Genomic DNA, 14,494 nt, shown 5'->3' with positions numbered 1-14,494 from the left:
AATTACTACACTTGCTTATGTAAAAAAAAAAGTACATTCACAATTTATGCAATGAAAGGGAACATGGCCTTTCTGTTACGAGGATAATCCTTGAACTCCTTGCGGTAGTTCTTGTGTTTCTTGATGGCCCAGATGTACATTTGACCGGTAGCGACGACGTTGAAGAGCAAAGCTGATAATAGATGAACCGGTTAGCATTGGGTTACATTATATTTCTCGTCATCAACACACTTACCGCTCCAGCTAGTGGTCAAGAAACAGACAGCAGTCCAGGCAACGGTTTCAAAGAAATAGTTGGGGCAAGATACCAAGTCGAAACCGTAGCCGTAAGGGATAGCACGGCGACGTGTACCGGCCGGGCGCAAGTTTCGAAGAGTAATGTGAGTTAGAAGGTTGGAAAGCTCAGCCCACTGCAAAGATAAAAAGAAAACCACCGTTGTTATTAATACATCCTATCCTTTTTTTCGATATGACGTTAAGAGTTACTTACAGCCCAAACAGCAATGGAGCCGTACAGCCAAACATCGCTTCTGGCAGCAGCGGCGCGGCCTTGGGCGAACCAAGGACCATACACCCAGTATGCAAGGTTGACACCAGACAAGAGCCAGTAGTGCGCAGAGTTTTTGAATACGTTGCGGAAGGGCATGGTGCCGTGCGAGAAACGATGGACAAAGATAGTTTCCAGCTCACGTTTCAAAAAGTGGGCCATGACAAGATAAAATGTCCAAGTCTGCATAGGCGAGTGCTGGAAGGTTGTACCATAGAACGTCTGAGACAGGTAGTAAAGTGCCGGATGGATGAACAGCGGGCCGCCGTATTCAATGAGGAATACCGTGCGCCATCCAATCTGAGGACCTAGCAGCAGAAATTTCTCCCCCATTCAATCATCCAATATCCAATTTGTGCCACCCTCCCAACACCTTATTTACCGAGATCCTTGAACTGAATCGTCGCTCCATCACCGATTCCCAACTCTTGGAGAGTCTTGTCACTGTCAAGAGGCTTCTTGTCTTGAGTCGTCAGTCGCTGGCGATCGGGATAGTATTTCGGGAACTTCTTTTCGAGAGCCAACGCGACGTTGCGGACAGTGACCGTCTCCGGAGTGCCGTCGAGTTCAAGCGTCACTGGGAAACTCTTGGAATTAGGATTGCGTGAGGCGATCGTGATTTTCATCTCGAGGTGTGACAACAAGTGGCAAGCACGCTCCTCTCTGCTTGTTCGGACTTTACTGCCGCTCTAAGCGCATCCCCCCCCCAAAGATTGAGTCTCCTCCAAATCAATAATCATCATATGATATAACAGTTTCTTTTCTTCTGCATGCTATATATACATATGCTACAATACAGGCTTCAGGTATCTCATGAAGAAATCATTAGAACTATCAACTATTCCTATTCTACTGCACGTAGATTCCGCGTTTCGCCATATCTTTCTCAATGGCTTCAATTGCCTGCGAGACCTCTTGAACCAAATGCTCTGGACCCAATCGATCAAGTAAACCGGCGCGTTGGAACATGGCTTTGGGCTTTTCTCGAAGCCGCACAAAGTAAACCGTAACGTTGCGTGCATGGTACGATTCGACAATTTCATCCATGATTTGCACAGCACTCGCGTCTATGTATGGCATGTTATCCACGTCAAAAATGGTATACAACGAGGCTCCCAGTCGAGGTTGCTCAGATGGATGGGTGGACATGTCGCCATAATATTCTAATCGTCTCAAGCGATCCTTCAATTGGCCTAAAAGAAAAAGGAGAGGATATGTTAGCATAATGCTACCGTGACAGCTTTTCCTTTCGTTACCTGTATTTGCAAAGAAGAGCGGCTCCTCGATCTTGACAATAAGCACGTCCTCGAGATGCTCGGTTTCATCAGGATCATCAAGTATAGCTCTAAACTTATTGTGGGTGCCTTTTACACGTCCCTAAAACAGCCATGTTAAGATCGCCCTTCTTTTCCAGTATATAGATTGATCATTTCTACTTTACCATGATTGATATGCGTGGATAGCTCGTTTCCTTGATGGTCAAGAGGAGCGATAGCGTAATGGCGACGAGCGTTCCAAACTCCAGGGAGATGACGACCGTTCCGAGGAACGTGACGAGCAGCAAGCTCAAGTCGCGCCAGGCATGCACTCTAAAGATAAAATGGAGGTCTTCGGGCAGCTCACCGAGCAACGATATGACGGCAACAAAAATGATGGCCGAAAGCACTGCTTTAGGAAGATAGTAGAAGTAAGGAAGTAGGAAGAGGATGGCAAGCAGCGCAAGAACACCGGTGATAAGACCAGCGAGCTGTGTTCTCGCACCTGCCCTTTCATTAATCTTGCTGCGTGCAACCTATGAGTGTTCCCATTTAGCATGCTCCCTATTAAACAGTGTTTCCGCTTTTCCTTCCTACGTACCGAGCCAAAAGCTGGAATTCCCTGGAACAGTCCGCCGACAATGTTCGACACACCCAGAGCCACCAGTTCTCGGTTGGCGCTAACACTGTAGTTATGCTTGCTTGAATAAGTCTTTGCAATAACAACAGACTCGACAAATCCAATGACAGAGATCATTGCAGAAGTCACCAGTAAGTCCTTGAGATGCTTGCTGTCAGGCAGCGATGGGATAGATGGCAGAGGAATACCAGCGCTCTCTATCTGGCCGAGGATATCGAGTCCCTGTTCGTCCCATCGGAGCCTATACGTCAAAATCGTGGATACAACCACAACCACCAAGACCTCTGGAAACAGTGCTGCCCACTTGTAGCGTGCCAACCATTTGTTCTTGACGATGCGCATAAACAGCAAGAATGCGACGGAACCACCGGAGACTGCTGCCGACAGCACGTGTGAGTAATGGATATTCTTCCAAAGGAAAGCAATTCTTGCAATAGTGGAAGAAGCTTCCGTTATTCCGGCCTCTTCACTCCGTCCCACCAGGCCCAGAAGGATGATACTTTGCTGCAGTGTGACGACAACAGCTACACCCGAGATGAAACCTCTCAAGAGCGCCCTGCTCATCAAGCTGTCCAGAAAACCGAGTCGAACAATACCAAGCATAAATGTGAATATGCCAACCAGTAAGGTCATCATACAAGCCCAAGCCAGCCGATCCAAATGGTAGTCTTCATCGTTGAGTCGCTCCTGCTGGGCAATAGACGAGCCGACAAGCAAAGATAACGTTGCTTCAGGTCCCACGCTCATCTGCCTTTTTATTTTATTTTTGGTTAGCCATGTAGTCACAGTGGGTACAAAATTTGATACAATCATCATACCTGGACATGCCGAACGCCGCATACGTCACGGCGGGAAAGGCGATGGCGTACAAACCATGGATAGCATCGAGTTTGCAAAGAGCTGTTGCATACGACAGTGCCTGTGGGATCAAGAGGCACGACAGCGTAAGTCCGGCAATGAAATCACCGAGCAGCAAATTGACATTGTATCGCGGCAGCCATTGCAAAATGGGAAGGTAGTACGTGGACCGGACCTTGAAGGTGCTCCACCTGTCCTTTGGTGTTTGATCGAGTTTTATACGTGCAGAGGGTACTGCATCATTACACATATTTTAGTTTGTTTCAAACAACAATCAGAAGAGCTTATCGGCGCTCCTCTCTGCGGACGTGTTACTTACTAGGCGAGGCTGTCATGTAGCGAGGTATGTCTTGATGAATCGATGACAGTAAGCCTTGAGTTTCGTTGGTGGCAGCAGCATTCGGAGGTTTCGGCATCAACTCCTCATCTTCATCGCTGCTATTGTAAGCGTCAATGTAGACTGATTGAAAACCTAAAGTATTTATCGTGTGGAAAAAATATCATCAGCAGCAGCGTAAACAAGAAAATGTTTACATATAGCCACATACTATTACTATTGGGGATGCCTTGATTCTTCTGCGACGACGCCATGGGACGAGAGACGAATATGGTTTAGAATGCTCTATCTGTGCCCTGATTTATTATGAAAAAAAAAAGAAAAAAGAAAAAAAGAGTGAGAGAAACAGAAGAGGAAGGACTGAACCGAAGGAATGGCCCAAAATGTCTAGCTTTTCAATCGCAGCCGCATTGTGTCTTACGATCGGAACAGCTCTCGTTGTTGTTATATGCGCGAATCTCAAACCTGTCAATTACAGTAAATAAACATTCTTTCTGAATATTTGCATACGGCAATGCAAGCTTTAAGATATACATCTCTCCCTTAGTTACATAGCAAAAAATAGAATCTGCCTGGCAGATACACTCTTTCCGGAAATTAATTTCGTCTCCAGTGGAAATCGATGTCGCACTCTCGCAAGTGTGAAAGTCGTGTTGTAAAAATAAATGTTGCATCCTCAGGGGTATATCAAGTATGTCAGTGTTTTTCATCCTTGGCCTTCCTTCTTTTTATCAGAAATATTTACTTTTACAATGAGCATTCAGTTTTTGTATGAGGATGGAAAAGGTACTGTTGTCGACGAGTATGGCAGGCCCGAGCCCATGGACTACGTTGTTGATGAAGAGCAGTAAGCTCTTGAAACGGTGAGTTCTTGTACACAGTATTTGTTTAATCTGCCTCATGACGGAGACAATGTCAGATTCCATGCGGACGGAAGATGCAAAGAATGACACAGATGTTCTTATGAGAGAAGATTCAGCCAGACGAAGTTATACGCTCTACACAGTTCAGGACAAGATGAGGTTCTTCAAGCTGTTGTTTGAGAAATGTCTGAGTGCCTCATCTGCCTCAAAGCAGTTGGGGATTCACGTTCGAACAGCACAAGATGGGCCTAACAGTACAAGAGAGATCCTGACAGCATCTTTGAGAAACGTATGAAGAAGGGACGTCCACGTATCCTTGATGAGGAGCACAAAATTTTGTTTACTTCTCTTTCTCGCGCTTTACTATGAAGACAACGTTACTGAAGCGTGTATGTCTTTTTTGTGATGACAATACCGACAATTTTGCTTATGCAAAATTTACGTCGACATATCCACAACAAACACGGAATTTTGCTCCCATCACGTTCAAAAGCCGATCAACCTATGAAGCATTCGAAACCGTATACCATCGCAAATCACCAGGCACACCCAGCTGGAACAATTAAGATGATGTGTCCGTCTTGCTCCCAATTATTTGAAGAGAAACCAGTGCTCAAAAAGCATATGGAAGATCAGCACCTTGTAAGTAAAAACTTCACGTGTGCTCTCATTTTTAACAGGTTGTTTTATGGTACCCTTGACCCACAGCAAGACAAAAACCACCCTAACGACTGGAAGATTGGTGCGACAAATGTGACAGAAAAATTTAAAGATTTTCGAAAGCATTGTGTGCAAAACAGCACGAAGTACACTGATTTGGACAAGTAGTTCAATCATCTCCTGTAAGGGCACCCCCTCCTTTTTTTCTTAACTGTTTGATAACTCTTATTGTTTTGTGTTGACTGATAGTGCAATTTCATCAATCCTTGTACTGCAGCGGCGACACTTATACGAAAGCCTACTAACGACGTACTTTGACCCCAAGCAACTGCAAGAAATTTACGTGAGCTTGATGCAAGATTTGTCATGGCGAAAAAACATTTGATCCTTTAGATTCTGCTTGCATCAAGAATATCTGTATCTCTCTCACACACACACTTTTTTTTAAAAAAAAGGCATACCGAGATAAAGTAATGGATAACATCGATGCCCGCCTCGCGCTGATGATGCTTGCAAAATCAAGAACGGACCGAACGAAATGTCACCTTTGCTGTTGAATCATTGTAAGTAGTTTTTTTATGTGCGTGTATGTGCTAACGCTCTTGTTGAAAGATCTTGACATCCGCCAACTTGCATCTGCATCAATCTTGGTAACTATGGCGACACAAACTTCTTGCCTCGCTCACACCCCCACGCTCTGAAAGCGGTCTCACTGCTTCGTTTGTCCATCCTCTGATGCAAAGCTTATTTGCAATTAGTAGCCCCACTCATGTCCACGAAGCAGTCAGCATTAGATACATACATCATGGCTCATTGGTAAGAATGAAATCAGGCTTGCTTTCCATGGAGATCATTAGTTTTACTAACTTTTTTGTTAGCTAGCTCAAACAATATGCCAACAGACGACAACGAAGGCAACAGACGTCCAGACTATGTAGTGGACGTGTATGAACAGTATCATTATGTGTATTCATCTTGCTATGGCGAAGTAAAGACCGAGAAGTCCAATGATGCATTAAAAATCGTGGACTTTTTATCGCCTGGCTTTATTTGCCAAGACAGAAATGGACGAGCATAATCTGAGTGGTGTAATTTGTTCCCCGCCTTCCTCTTTAGGAACGCCTCTGACTTATCGACAGACAAAAGAAACCAATTTCAAAGAAGCTCAGGCTATGTGCCTGTACTTTGGAAAACCAAGAACAGTCAATAATAAATGACAATGATCATCAATGCTTGCCGGATATGAAGACCTTTATACACCAACCCGCAAAAACCGCTTGCCATGCCGAACATCGGCCTCAACGGCAATCCGTTTACATATCGCCTTTACCTCCTACCGGGGATTACGCCAGGCTCAAGTAAAGAGGAAGTAGGTGTGAAAAGGAGACGTTCAATAAGAAGTGATATGTGCAATATACTCAAGGTCATACGTTTTTGATTTTCTAAACATGATCTTCCTTCCTGGGAATGACGATATCTTTGACCTGCATTGAGGTTCTTCATATTAGAAATCTACGGCCAGTACAACAATAGCATAGGCAGACATTTTGTATGAAAAAGGCTGATGCTGCCGAAACATACAAAAGAGCAAGTCTACGAATACCCATCTCGAGATTTACATACTCATTTTAGAAGGATATAGATTTACCATTCACCAATTTGAATATTTTGACTCATTTTCATTGTCACTATCAATATCAAAATCGCTAAGAGGATAAACGGGCCGCCATCCTACAGCTGTTGTTTTTTTAGGATACAAAATGCTTCTGGTTGTTTTTTAAAAAAGGAAAAAAAAGGTACGGTTGTTCCATATGAAATAACAATGAAATTATGGATACTACTAAGCTTTTTTCAACGCAACATTGTGATGTGTGATTGGCTGGAATAATAAACCTTGGCTCAGTAAGCGCCACAGTTCGACATATTCGTTCGAGACAAAACTCACGAACGATGCCAGAAAACCTACCGAACTCCTCCAACTAAGCACGCACTACATTGACCTCCGCCCGACGTAAAGGATGACATTGGGTGCAAGAGGCCGTTAGGCACCGCGGTATTTACAGTCTTTCGAAGGATGATTGGGTTGGTGAACGTACAACTTATTACGAAACCGAGGATTGGGGAACTGGCAAAGTTACAGCCTGCCAATATTGTTTTTCCAATCAGACAGCAATTCGTCACTATCCCGTAATCTCGTACCAGAGGTTACTCCAACGCTGCATGTGTTTGATGATTCCGAATATTCATATTGATTACCACTTAGTCACAGAATTCAACATGTCTTGGAAAAATTTGTCGCCAGGGTCTCGAATCTGATAGGCGACAATAAAATTCTGTCATGCGGATCCGTTGCGGGTCCGTGCGACGGTTTAAACCCTTAGCCGAAATTCACTCCTATTGTCTTTCCAAGGTATAAATTTCTGCTCGAATTGCTAAAATAATAACATAGCTGCAAATGCAGCGATACGTTCAGCAACTAACGTGCTATAAGTATTTAAATATTGATTTGGAATAATGCTTCAATTGTAAGAGTTTTGAGATAACAAAGAGTACTCGATTTTTATTGATTTTTATTGGAAATGAAACGCCGCTGTGATGTCCAAGTCGGCGGTTTATCGGCTAACAGTTTACGAGATGAACAATATATAAACACAAAGCGTCCTGCCTTGATGTCAAAGCTCATACTAATACTACATTAATACAAATACCTCTTCATCCATGACATTCCAGCAACGTATTTGGCGCCTTTTCTCCCACAAGACTTCCGATGTGTCCATACCCTCCTCATCGAAAAGCAGCAACGGCTCTCCCAAGTCTACTTCTTCAAGCTCTAAACCATCCAAGTTCCCTCTGTTTTTGGATCAAGGCCGTATCCAGGCGCCCATGACTGCTGCGAAGAAATATCTGCTGGATCCGATGCGTTTCAATGATTCTCCTGACCGAGTTGGGTCCTTTGTTGATCCAATGGGTGGCCCAAGATGCTACGCTGTTAGCATTGACCCAACAAACACTGGCGCGTAAAACAACCCATTCCTCTATCATCTTCATCAGCATTTTCTACCATGTAGTCTTTATTATTAGCTTATATGTATATCCATTGTCATTACTGCATCCATAGTCTTTACTTAGCATTCATAATCGTAGCATATCTTTTTAATAATGAACATCGAGTAATCTGCATTTCTGTTTCCAAATCTTTTTCCCTTTTTTGTATCTATGCTGGAACTCATGTGATAGATACTTGCTACTTCTGAAGTCTCTGACTGGTGTCGTAACTTAGACTGTCGGGCTTTGTCAGGAATAATTGGAACCCAGCTCACAGTTTCTGAATCCTTCGCGAGGAAAGGGAAACAAAAAAAACTTGTTGCGCTATTTTTTAACTAGATCCTGCATAATGGTATAGATCAGCAAACTGACACTTGTTCGATCTTTGAGAGTCTGACAGCAATTGTACTGTTAGGCATTACCACTTTCAGTATCCTCGACCGAATCTAAAGAACTGCTACGAATGGAGCGCGTTGGTAACGTAGACTAGGCAAATTCTCGCGTTGGATAAACAGCGATCAGCTAATATAAATATGCAAAGGTGCCCACTCACACATTCGCGGCCTTGGATTGGACGATTCGCTTGAACCTCGAGCAACCTCGCAGGGTATGGTCGGTCAGCTCAAGGCTCGAAAGGCAGCAGGTGTCATTTTGAAAATGATTACGGCTGGCAAGATCGCTGGCCGTGCTATCCTCATTGCAGGTCCTCCATCCACCGGTAAAACTGCTATTGCCATGGGTATGTTCTGTTATTCTTTTTCTTTGGAAGTTTTCGATTAGCTAAACAAATGGTTGTAGGTCTCGCGCAAGGTTCGTGAAAAAAAAAAAGAGAACAAAACCTGTTATCAAAACGCAGCTACAACTTTTTTGTTTTACTACTACTAGGACTCGGCTCAGATGTACCATTCACCATGCTTGCCGCATCAGAAATATTCTCACTGGAGATGTCCAAAACTGAAGCACTCACACAAGCATTCCGACAGTCGATCGGCGTAAGGATCAAGGAAGAATCCGAGATTATTGAAGGCGAGGTTGTAGAAATCCAAATCGACCGATCCTTGACAGGCGTAAGTGCTGCGTTTAGGAAATATGGATCACGATGAGAGGACGCCTTTCTAAGTTTACTACATAGGGTTCCAAAACAGGAAAATTGACGCTAAAAACAACCGACATGGAAACCATCTATGATCTCGGCAACAAGATGGTTGATGCTTTGAGCAAAGAAAAAGTGATGGCTGGGTATGATCGTCAAAAGAAGCACAAAGTGGATGTAAGACTGATGGAGATATGAATTACAGCGACGTTGTAGCCATCGACAAGGCCACGGGACGTATTACAAAGCTTGGTCGCTCATTCACCAGAGCTCGCGACTACGATGCAATGGGCTCAGATGTAAGATTCAACTATTGCATTTTATGCCAAGCCCATATCACTCAAGAAAATAACTCTGCAGACCAAATTTGTTCAATGCCCGGAAGGAGAATTACAAAAGCGCAAAGAAGTTGTACATACCGTGTCGCTTCACGAAATCGATGTCATTAACAGCAGAACTCAAGGATTCCTTGCACTTTTCTCAGGTTTGTGGTGTGCATCTTTTCAATAAAAAGTATAATAGCATTAACGGTGATTGTGATTCGCTAGGTGACACTGGCGAAATCAAGTCAGAAGTTCGTGACCAGATCAACGCTAAGGTTGCCGAATGGAGAGAGGAAGGCAAGGCCGACATTGTACCGGGTGTAAGTACCATTGTTTTTATTAATTCCTATGTTATACATAAAAGCATTCAATAGCAGAGGTATATAACCGATACGTTTTAGGTCCTCTTCATTGATGAAGTCCACATGCTCGACATTGAGTGCTTCTCATTCCTTAACCGCGCTTTGGAAGATGAGATGGCACCTGTAGTTATCATGGCATCCAACCGAGGAGTTACCAAGATTCGTGGAACAAAGTACAAGTCGCCACACGGCATCCCTATCGATCTACTTGATAGAACTCTCATAATATCAACTTCTCCTTATCAAGAGGACGAAATTAAGCAGATTTTATCCATCCGGTGCCAAGAGGAGGATGTCGAGATGACGGAGGATGCGAAGGACGTGCTTACAAAGATCGGTGTCGAGACTTCACTGCGCTATGCTATCCATCTAATCACAGCTGCAAACTTGGTAGCGAAGAAAAGAAAGGTAAGGACATAATTACAAATATTTTTCGTCTGAGAGTAAACTCTAACGCATATTGAATGTATACAAAGGCGACAGTAGTTGGTATTGAGGACATCAAACGAGTATACTCGCTCTTCTTGGACGAAAAGCGATCTGTACAGTACCTGAAAGACTACCAGGATCAATATATGTTCAACGAGGCAGAGAATGACAACAGCATGGCTGTCGATGCCCCAACAGCCGTCTAACTAAGACCTATACACTATCATCACAATAAAGTTGCATCATGAAAAGGTTTTTTCTCTTTCTGTGTTTAAAAGATCGAGTAAAATGTCGCAAAAAATATGATTGCTAACCAGAACGAGAAGGATGAACGGATAAAGTGATGAGGCGCGGCGTCGGACCTCTGCTGTGCATTTTCATTATCATCCTTGTTAACCGCCAAGTTCACGTTGGCGATCACGGAGGGTTCAGGCGCGGATAAGATGGTTCTCTCGGGCGCCGCTGATGAAGAAGATACGGGGCTGCTGCTGCTGATGGCTTCCTGCTGCACACCAGCCGTATTGGTCTTTTCATCGTGCTGCCTTGGCTTTTCAACTAATTTTCCAACTCCCCAAGGGATTTTATCGCCTAAAGTATGTGCCGAGTATGCCATACACGGTTAAGCGAGCGAGCATATTGAGTACAATCCATTCTAGCACTGGTCTTTAGAAAGATAGCCATACCGTTCGGCTGTGCAGGGTGGACAGGTTTCTCTATCTTGCCATCATCGCCAACGATAGCAAACCGGGTTGTCCAAGCATTATCTCCGTTTTCTTTTTATAGCAACTGAACTTTAGCCTATGATGGATAAGCAGCATGGCCCAACTGATGTATATTATACCGCTCGTGAACATGAGGAAATAAATGGGAGCGTGAGGTTCGACGTCGGGGGTCGTCCATTTCAAAGACATGGGACCTGACCCACTAATGTTCTATCACATATAGATCAACTCACATGCAATACTGTGCTAAATAAACTCAAATGAGTATTTACGGTAGCAACATTGGTCAGGAACTTCTGGTCCATGTTATCTCCGGTCATCAAATCTGCAGTATATAGTTTAACATGAGCTGATTTCATCCACAGACCCGCAGGATTAGACTGAGTTGTACCGATTTTAAAGTTCTGCCATCCTTGTCTGATCGTGGGCTTGACACCATCCTCCTCTATAGATACGAGCGTGAGGATTCGGACTAATGTGCAAGCTGCCATGGTATTGGGCGAGGCATTACCCCAGATGATTTCATTCTCCTCGCCAGCTTTCCACACGGTGCCCGGCTCGGGAGTCGACGGTGCTAAAGCAGCTTCTGCAATTGAATTCAGCGTGGATGCTAGAATCAAGCCGCCAAGTAGCCAGCTCTTCATTTTTCCCAGGATCTAAGCAGAAAAGAAACAAGAATGATGGTAACGGCTGATGGCTGGTTGTTTCCATCTAGAACCAAACCAATTCCTCGTACAAAAATTTTCCGAATAAGCGCAAATATTTCTTCTTGTCATTCCTGCCTATCGCTCTTCCACATCGCTGTAGTGGAAACGTACTCACCGGTAAATCTGACGTGATTACGGTTATCAGCAACTCAGTTCCAGATTTTTTCAAAGGGTCCACTTGCCCAAGAGAGAAGGTGACCGGATATCACCCGATCGAGATCTGTTGATATGACGATATAGCCCTGTCAAACCCCGATCTGCTAGCCTTATCCAAGAGCAGGTTTCAAATTTTTTCTCTATCGACAACCTAATCCGCTGATGAAAATTCAGGGCAACCTTGAAACATATATAAAGGGATGGGATTGTGGCGAATGTGGGCCAATTACTCTCAAGTTATAATCTCAAGTCAATTCAAACAAATCAACAACGATAACAACAATGTTCACTACTCGCGCTACTTCTTTTGTTCTCGTTCCCCTTGTTACTGTTACCGCTTATGCCACTTATGTTCGTTCGCAAGCACAACCTGCTAAAGCATACTCTGGAATTGGCGCTGATGCCTCTGGTCTCAAGAAATGGCGCAAGCTCAACAATGGCCTTACTCTCATCGATGTTGGACGCAGCAATGGTGGTTTCTAAGCGCAGCAATCTCAAAATACCATCTAGAAGAACAACATCATCATCATCCTTCTTCTCCTCGTCGCCGTTGTCATCACCTTCCCTAGGATACGCAATGCATTCTTGTACGACATCCGCATCCTTCATGATACAACAGCAGCCACGCGACATCACGACCACCATTATTTTCCGAACATACGACTTTCATCCGAAACAACCTGCTGCCCTTTTATTTGCATATAATTACTGCACACTTTTTGTTTTTATCATTTCTTTTTTTTTGTACTTTGCTCTTTCCGTTTGATTTCTTTTCTTGATGAAAAATATAAATTACTCGCTGGTTCGATAACGGAATATCTGGTTTGCACTCATTTGACCGTGTAATTGCAATGTTGGCCTGAGTCCATGGATCGCCTAGACTCAATGGCATTGCTCTTACGATGAATTTCCGTTTTCTGGCGATAAATTCTGCAATGGCACTTGTAGATAACAAAAGATGCGGGGTGCAAGTCTTCCACTGTAAATGCTATACTTATAAGTACTAGTCATCGCATTTCCAAAAGGAAATGCTTTGCGGATAATTATCCCAAAACACACAGATTGTAACTCTTGGTTGTGTGCATGATTATCCCAAGCATTCGTTTTCCCATCATGAGATACGAATTTCACAAAGATTTAAGTCGAATTTTTATTCATTCTTCTGGAGAATTTGCCATTCCCATTAGATCCAGAGTTACCACTAGGTCACGTGCCTTTTTCGGAATTACATACTAAGACGGATGTAAGTACAGTATACCACGCACAAGGAGCGTAGAAAAGAAGCGTTTTATCTATATGAGCAAAATCGTATCCAGTACTACCATTAGATACGATGCATTGCAACGCATTTATTCATCGATGGCGCCCGTTGTGGCTTACCGGCAGTGAGCCAACCGCGCCTAGTCAATACTATGCATAGCACGAAGTCAGTCCGAATTTTCGGAGATATGCGAGGTAGCGAGCTGTCGTGTCGTTGGGAAAGGCGCGCTTGTATGGGCACAGACAATACTGATTTAGTCCACCGCTGAACGATCGTCCGCAAAGAAGACGAGGACGGGGGGACGAAATATATATATATATGGCTGATGATGGAACGAAGCCACGTTGCCAAGGCTGAGTGTGTCGCACTGATACAAAGCCAATGGTAATCGATTACCAAAGTATTGTTGCATGGCGTTTTATGCGGTCAGATAACCGTTCCGTGCGGAAATTATCTGTAGTACCTGATGGAATACTTCTGGAATCTTACCCAATGCACATAAGTTAACCGATGCCCGTTTTTCCGTATATGAACGAGTACAGTAAGTTTACCAATATAGGTTAATGAAAAAGGGAACAAGCAATACAAGAGGATGGGATGCATGTCAATTTCTTGGTGAGGCTAGTATTACCAAGGCTGTCGTTGCAGATCACTTGTCAGGCCCTGCAAGCTAATATTAAAATTGATGAGGATCGGTGTAAACTCTTGTCGTACATGTCATTTAACAAGAGTCAGCCAGACACGTGGCACAAGGGCATCGTACATTGTTCATTCAAGAACTCAAGCTCAGAAAGCACTAAAAGCGTGAGCATTTCAACATGCTGCTTGTGCACACAAGTTCGAGGCCTCGTAAAAGAGGGAAAGCGAGTGCCTTGGTGTTACCAAGCGAGGCACCGGGGGTCGTGTCACGGGCCTCGAGGGTTGATTTCGGAGGGTTCTGCTAACAGGAGATGGAACACAAAGATCAGCAACCTTTTGAGGATGGTGGTAACCGCCGCTTTGGCACACAGCAGCAGCAGCAGCAGTTCTCACGTACGGCGCATTTCCGCCTTCGCTCCCACCCGCTATTGGAGCAACCATCTAAATTGCAGATGCAGGCCGAAAGGAAGACTTGACCTGTCCAGTTACGGGAGGAGGGTTGATTAAGTTTCGAGCCTTCCCTTCAACTCCTTTCGGTTCCTCACCGTCTCTCTTCTACGTGGACCGGAGATGTAACATTTGCGGCACCTTAACTT

The 14,494-nt window shown here is 44.1% G+C and overlaps 7 protein-coding genes across 7 annotated transcripts; 4 read left to right on the top strand and 3 right to left on the bottom strand.

Moving 5' to 3' along the window:
• Positions 1–44: 44 nt before the first annotated feature.
• VTP01DRAFT_10438 (uncharacterized protein) lies at positions 45–1,173 on the bottom strand (the record flags this gene model as incomplete). Its single annotated transcript, XM_069378800.1, has 4 exons — positions 45–172; positions 236–410; positions 491–855; positions 930–1,173. The coding sequence occupies 4 exons, from the start codon at positions 1,171–1,173 to the stop codon at positions 45–47; spliced, it is 912 nt and encodes a 303-aa protein (XP_069239863.1).
• Positions 1,174–1,396: 223 nt separating this feature from the next.
• Positions 1,397–3,892, bottom strand: VTP01DRAFT_10437 (uncharacterized protein; the record flags this gene model as incomplete). Its single annotated transcript, XM_069378799.1, has 7 exons — positions 1,397–1,740; positions 1,804–1,924; positions 1,989–2,339; positions 2,405–3,194; positions 3,262–3,535; positions 3,621–3,773; positions 3,850–3,892. 7 exons carry the CDS (start codon positions 3,890–3,892, stop codon positions 1,397–1,399), a joined length of 2,076 nt encoding a protein of 691 aa, XP_069239862.1.
• Positions 3,893–5,005: 1,113 nt separating this feature from the next.
• On the top strand, positions 5,006–5,466 carry VTP01DRAFT_10436 (uncharacterized protein; the record flags this gene model as incomplete). The annotated part of the gene is made up of 4 exons (XM_069378798.1): positions 5,006–5,143; positions 5,210–5,243; positions 5,302–5,343; positions 5,411–5,466. 4 exons carry the CDS (start codon positions 5,006–5,008, stop codon positions 5,464–5,466), a joined length of 270 nt encoding a protein of 89 aa, XP_069239861.1.
• A 464-nt stretch (positions 5,467–5,930) lies between these two features.
• Positions 5,931–6,239, top strand: VTP01DRAFT_10435 (uncharacterized protein; the record flags this gene model as incomplete). The annotated part of the gene is made up of 2 exons (XM_069378797.1): positions 5,931–5,977; positions 6,044–6,239. The coding sequence occupies 2 exons, from the start codon at positions 5,931–5,933 to the stop codon at positions 6,237–6,239; spliced, it is 243 nt and encodes an 80-aa protein (XP_069239860.1).
• Positions 6,240–7,879: 1,640 nt separating this feature from the next.
• On the top strand, positions 7,880–8,182 carry VTP01DRAFT_10434 (uncharacterized protein; the record flags this gene model as incomplete). The annotated part of the gene is made up of 1 exon (XM_069378796.1): positions 7,880–8,182. One exon carries the CDS (start codon positions 7,880–7,882, stop codon positions 8,180–8,182), a length of 303 nt encoding a protein of 100 aa, XP_069239859.1.
• Positions 8,183–8,555: 373 nt separating this feature from the next.
• Positions 8,556–10,619, top strand: VTP01DRAFT_10433 (uncharacterized protein; the record flags this gene model as incomplete). The annotated part of the gene is made up of 11 exons (XM_069378795.1): positions 8,556–8,558; positions 8,622–8,682; positions 8,748–8,945; positions 9,005–9,016; positions 9,092–9,273; positions 9,339–9,445; positions 9,505–9,598; positions 9,660–9,783; positions 9,848–9,942; positions 10,024–10,392; positions 10,461–10,619. 11 exons carry the CDS (start codon positions 8,556–8,558, stop codon positions 10,617–10,619), a joined length of 1,404 nt encoding a protein of 467 aa, XP_069239858.1.
• A 65-nt stretch (positions 10,620–10,684) lies between these two features.
• On the bottom strand, positions 10,685–12,607 carry VTP01DRAFT_10432 (uncharacterized protein; the record flags this gene model as incomplete). The annotated part of the gene is made up of 6 exons (XM_069378794.1): positions 10,685–11,001; positions 11,097–11,186; positions 11,255–11,345; positions 11,408–11,460; positions 11,527–11,791; positions 12,383–12,607. 6 exons carry the CDS (start codon positions 12,605–12,607, stop codon positions 10,685–10,687), a joined length of 1,041 nt encoding a protein of 346 aa, XP_069239857.1.
• Positions 12,608–14,494: the final 1,887 nt, after the last annotated feature.

The sequence above is a fragment of the Rhizomucor pusillus genome, assembly GCF_041956525.1.
Source record: "Rhizomucor pusillus strain CBS 183.67 unplaced genomic scaffold VTP01scaffold_8, whole genome shotgun sequence".
NCBI classification, from domain to species: Eukaryota; Fungi; Mucoromycota; class Mucoromycetes; order Mucorales; family Lichtheimiaceae; genus Rhizomucor; species Rhizomucor pusillus.
Note: the sequence above shows the minus strand (reverse complement) of the source record. Positions and strands in the feature narration are given on the sequence as shown.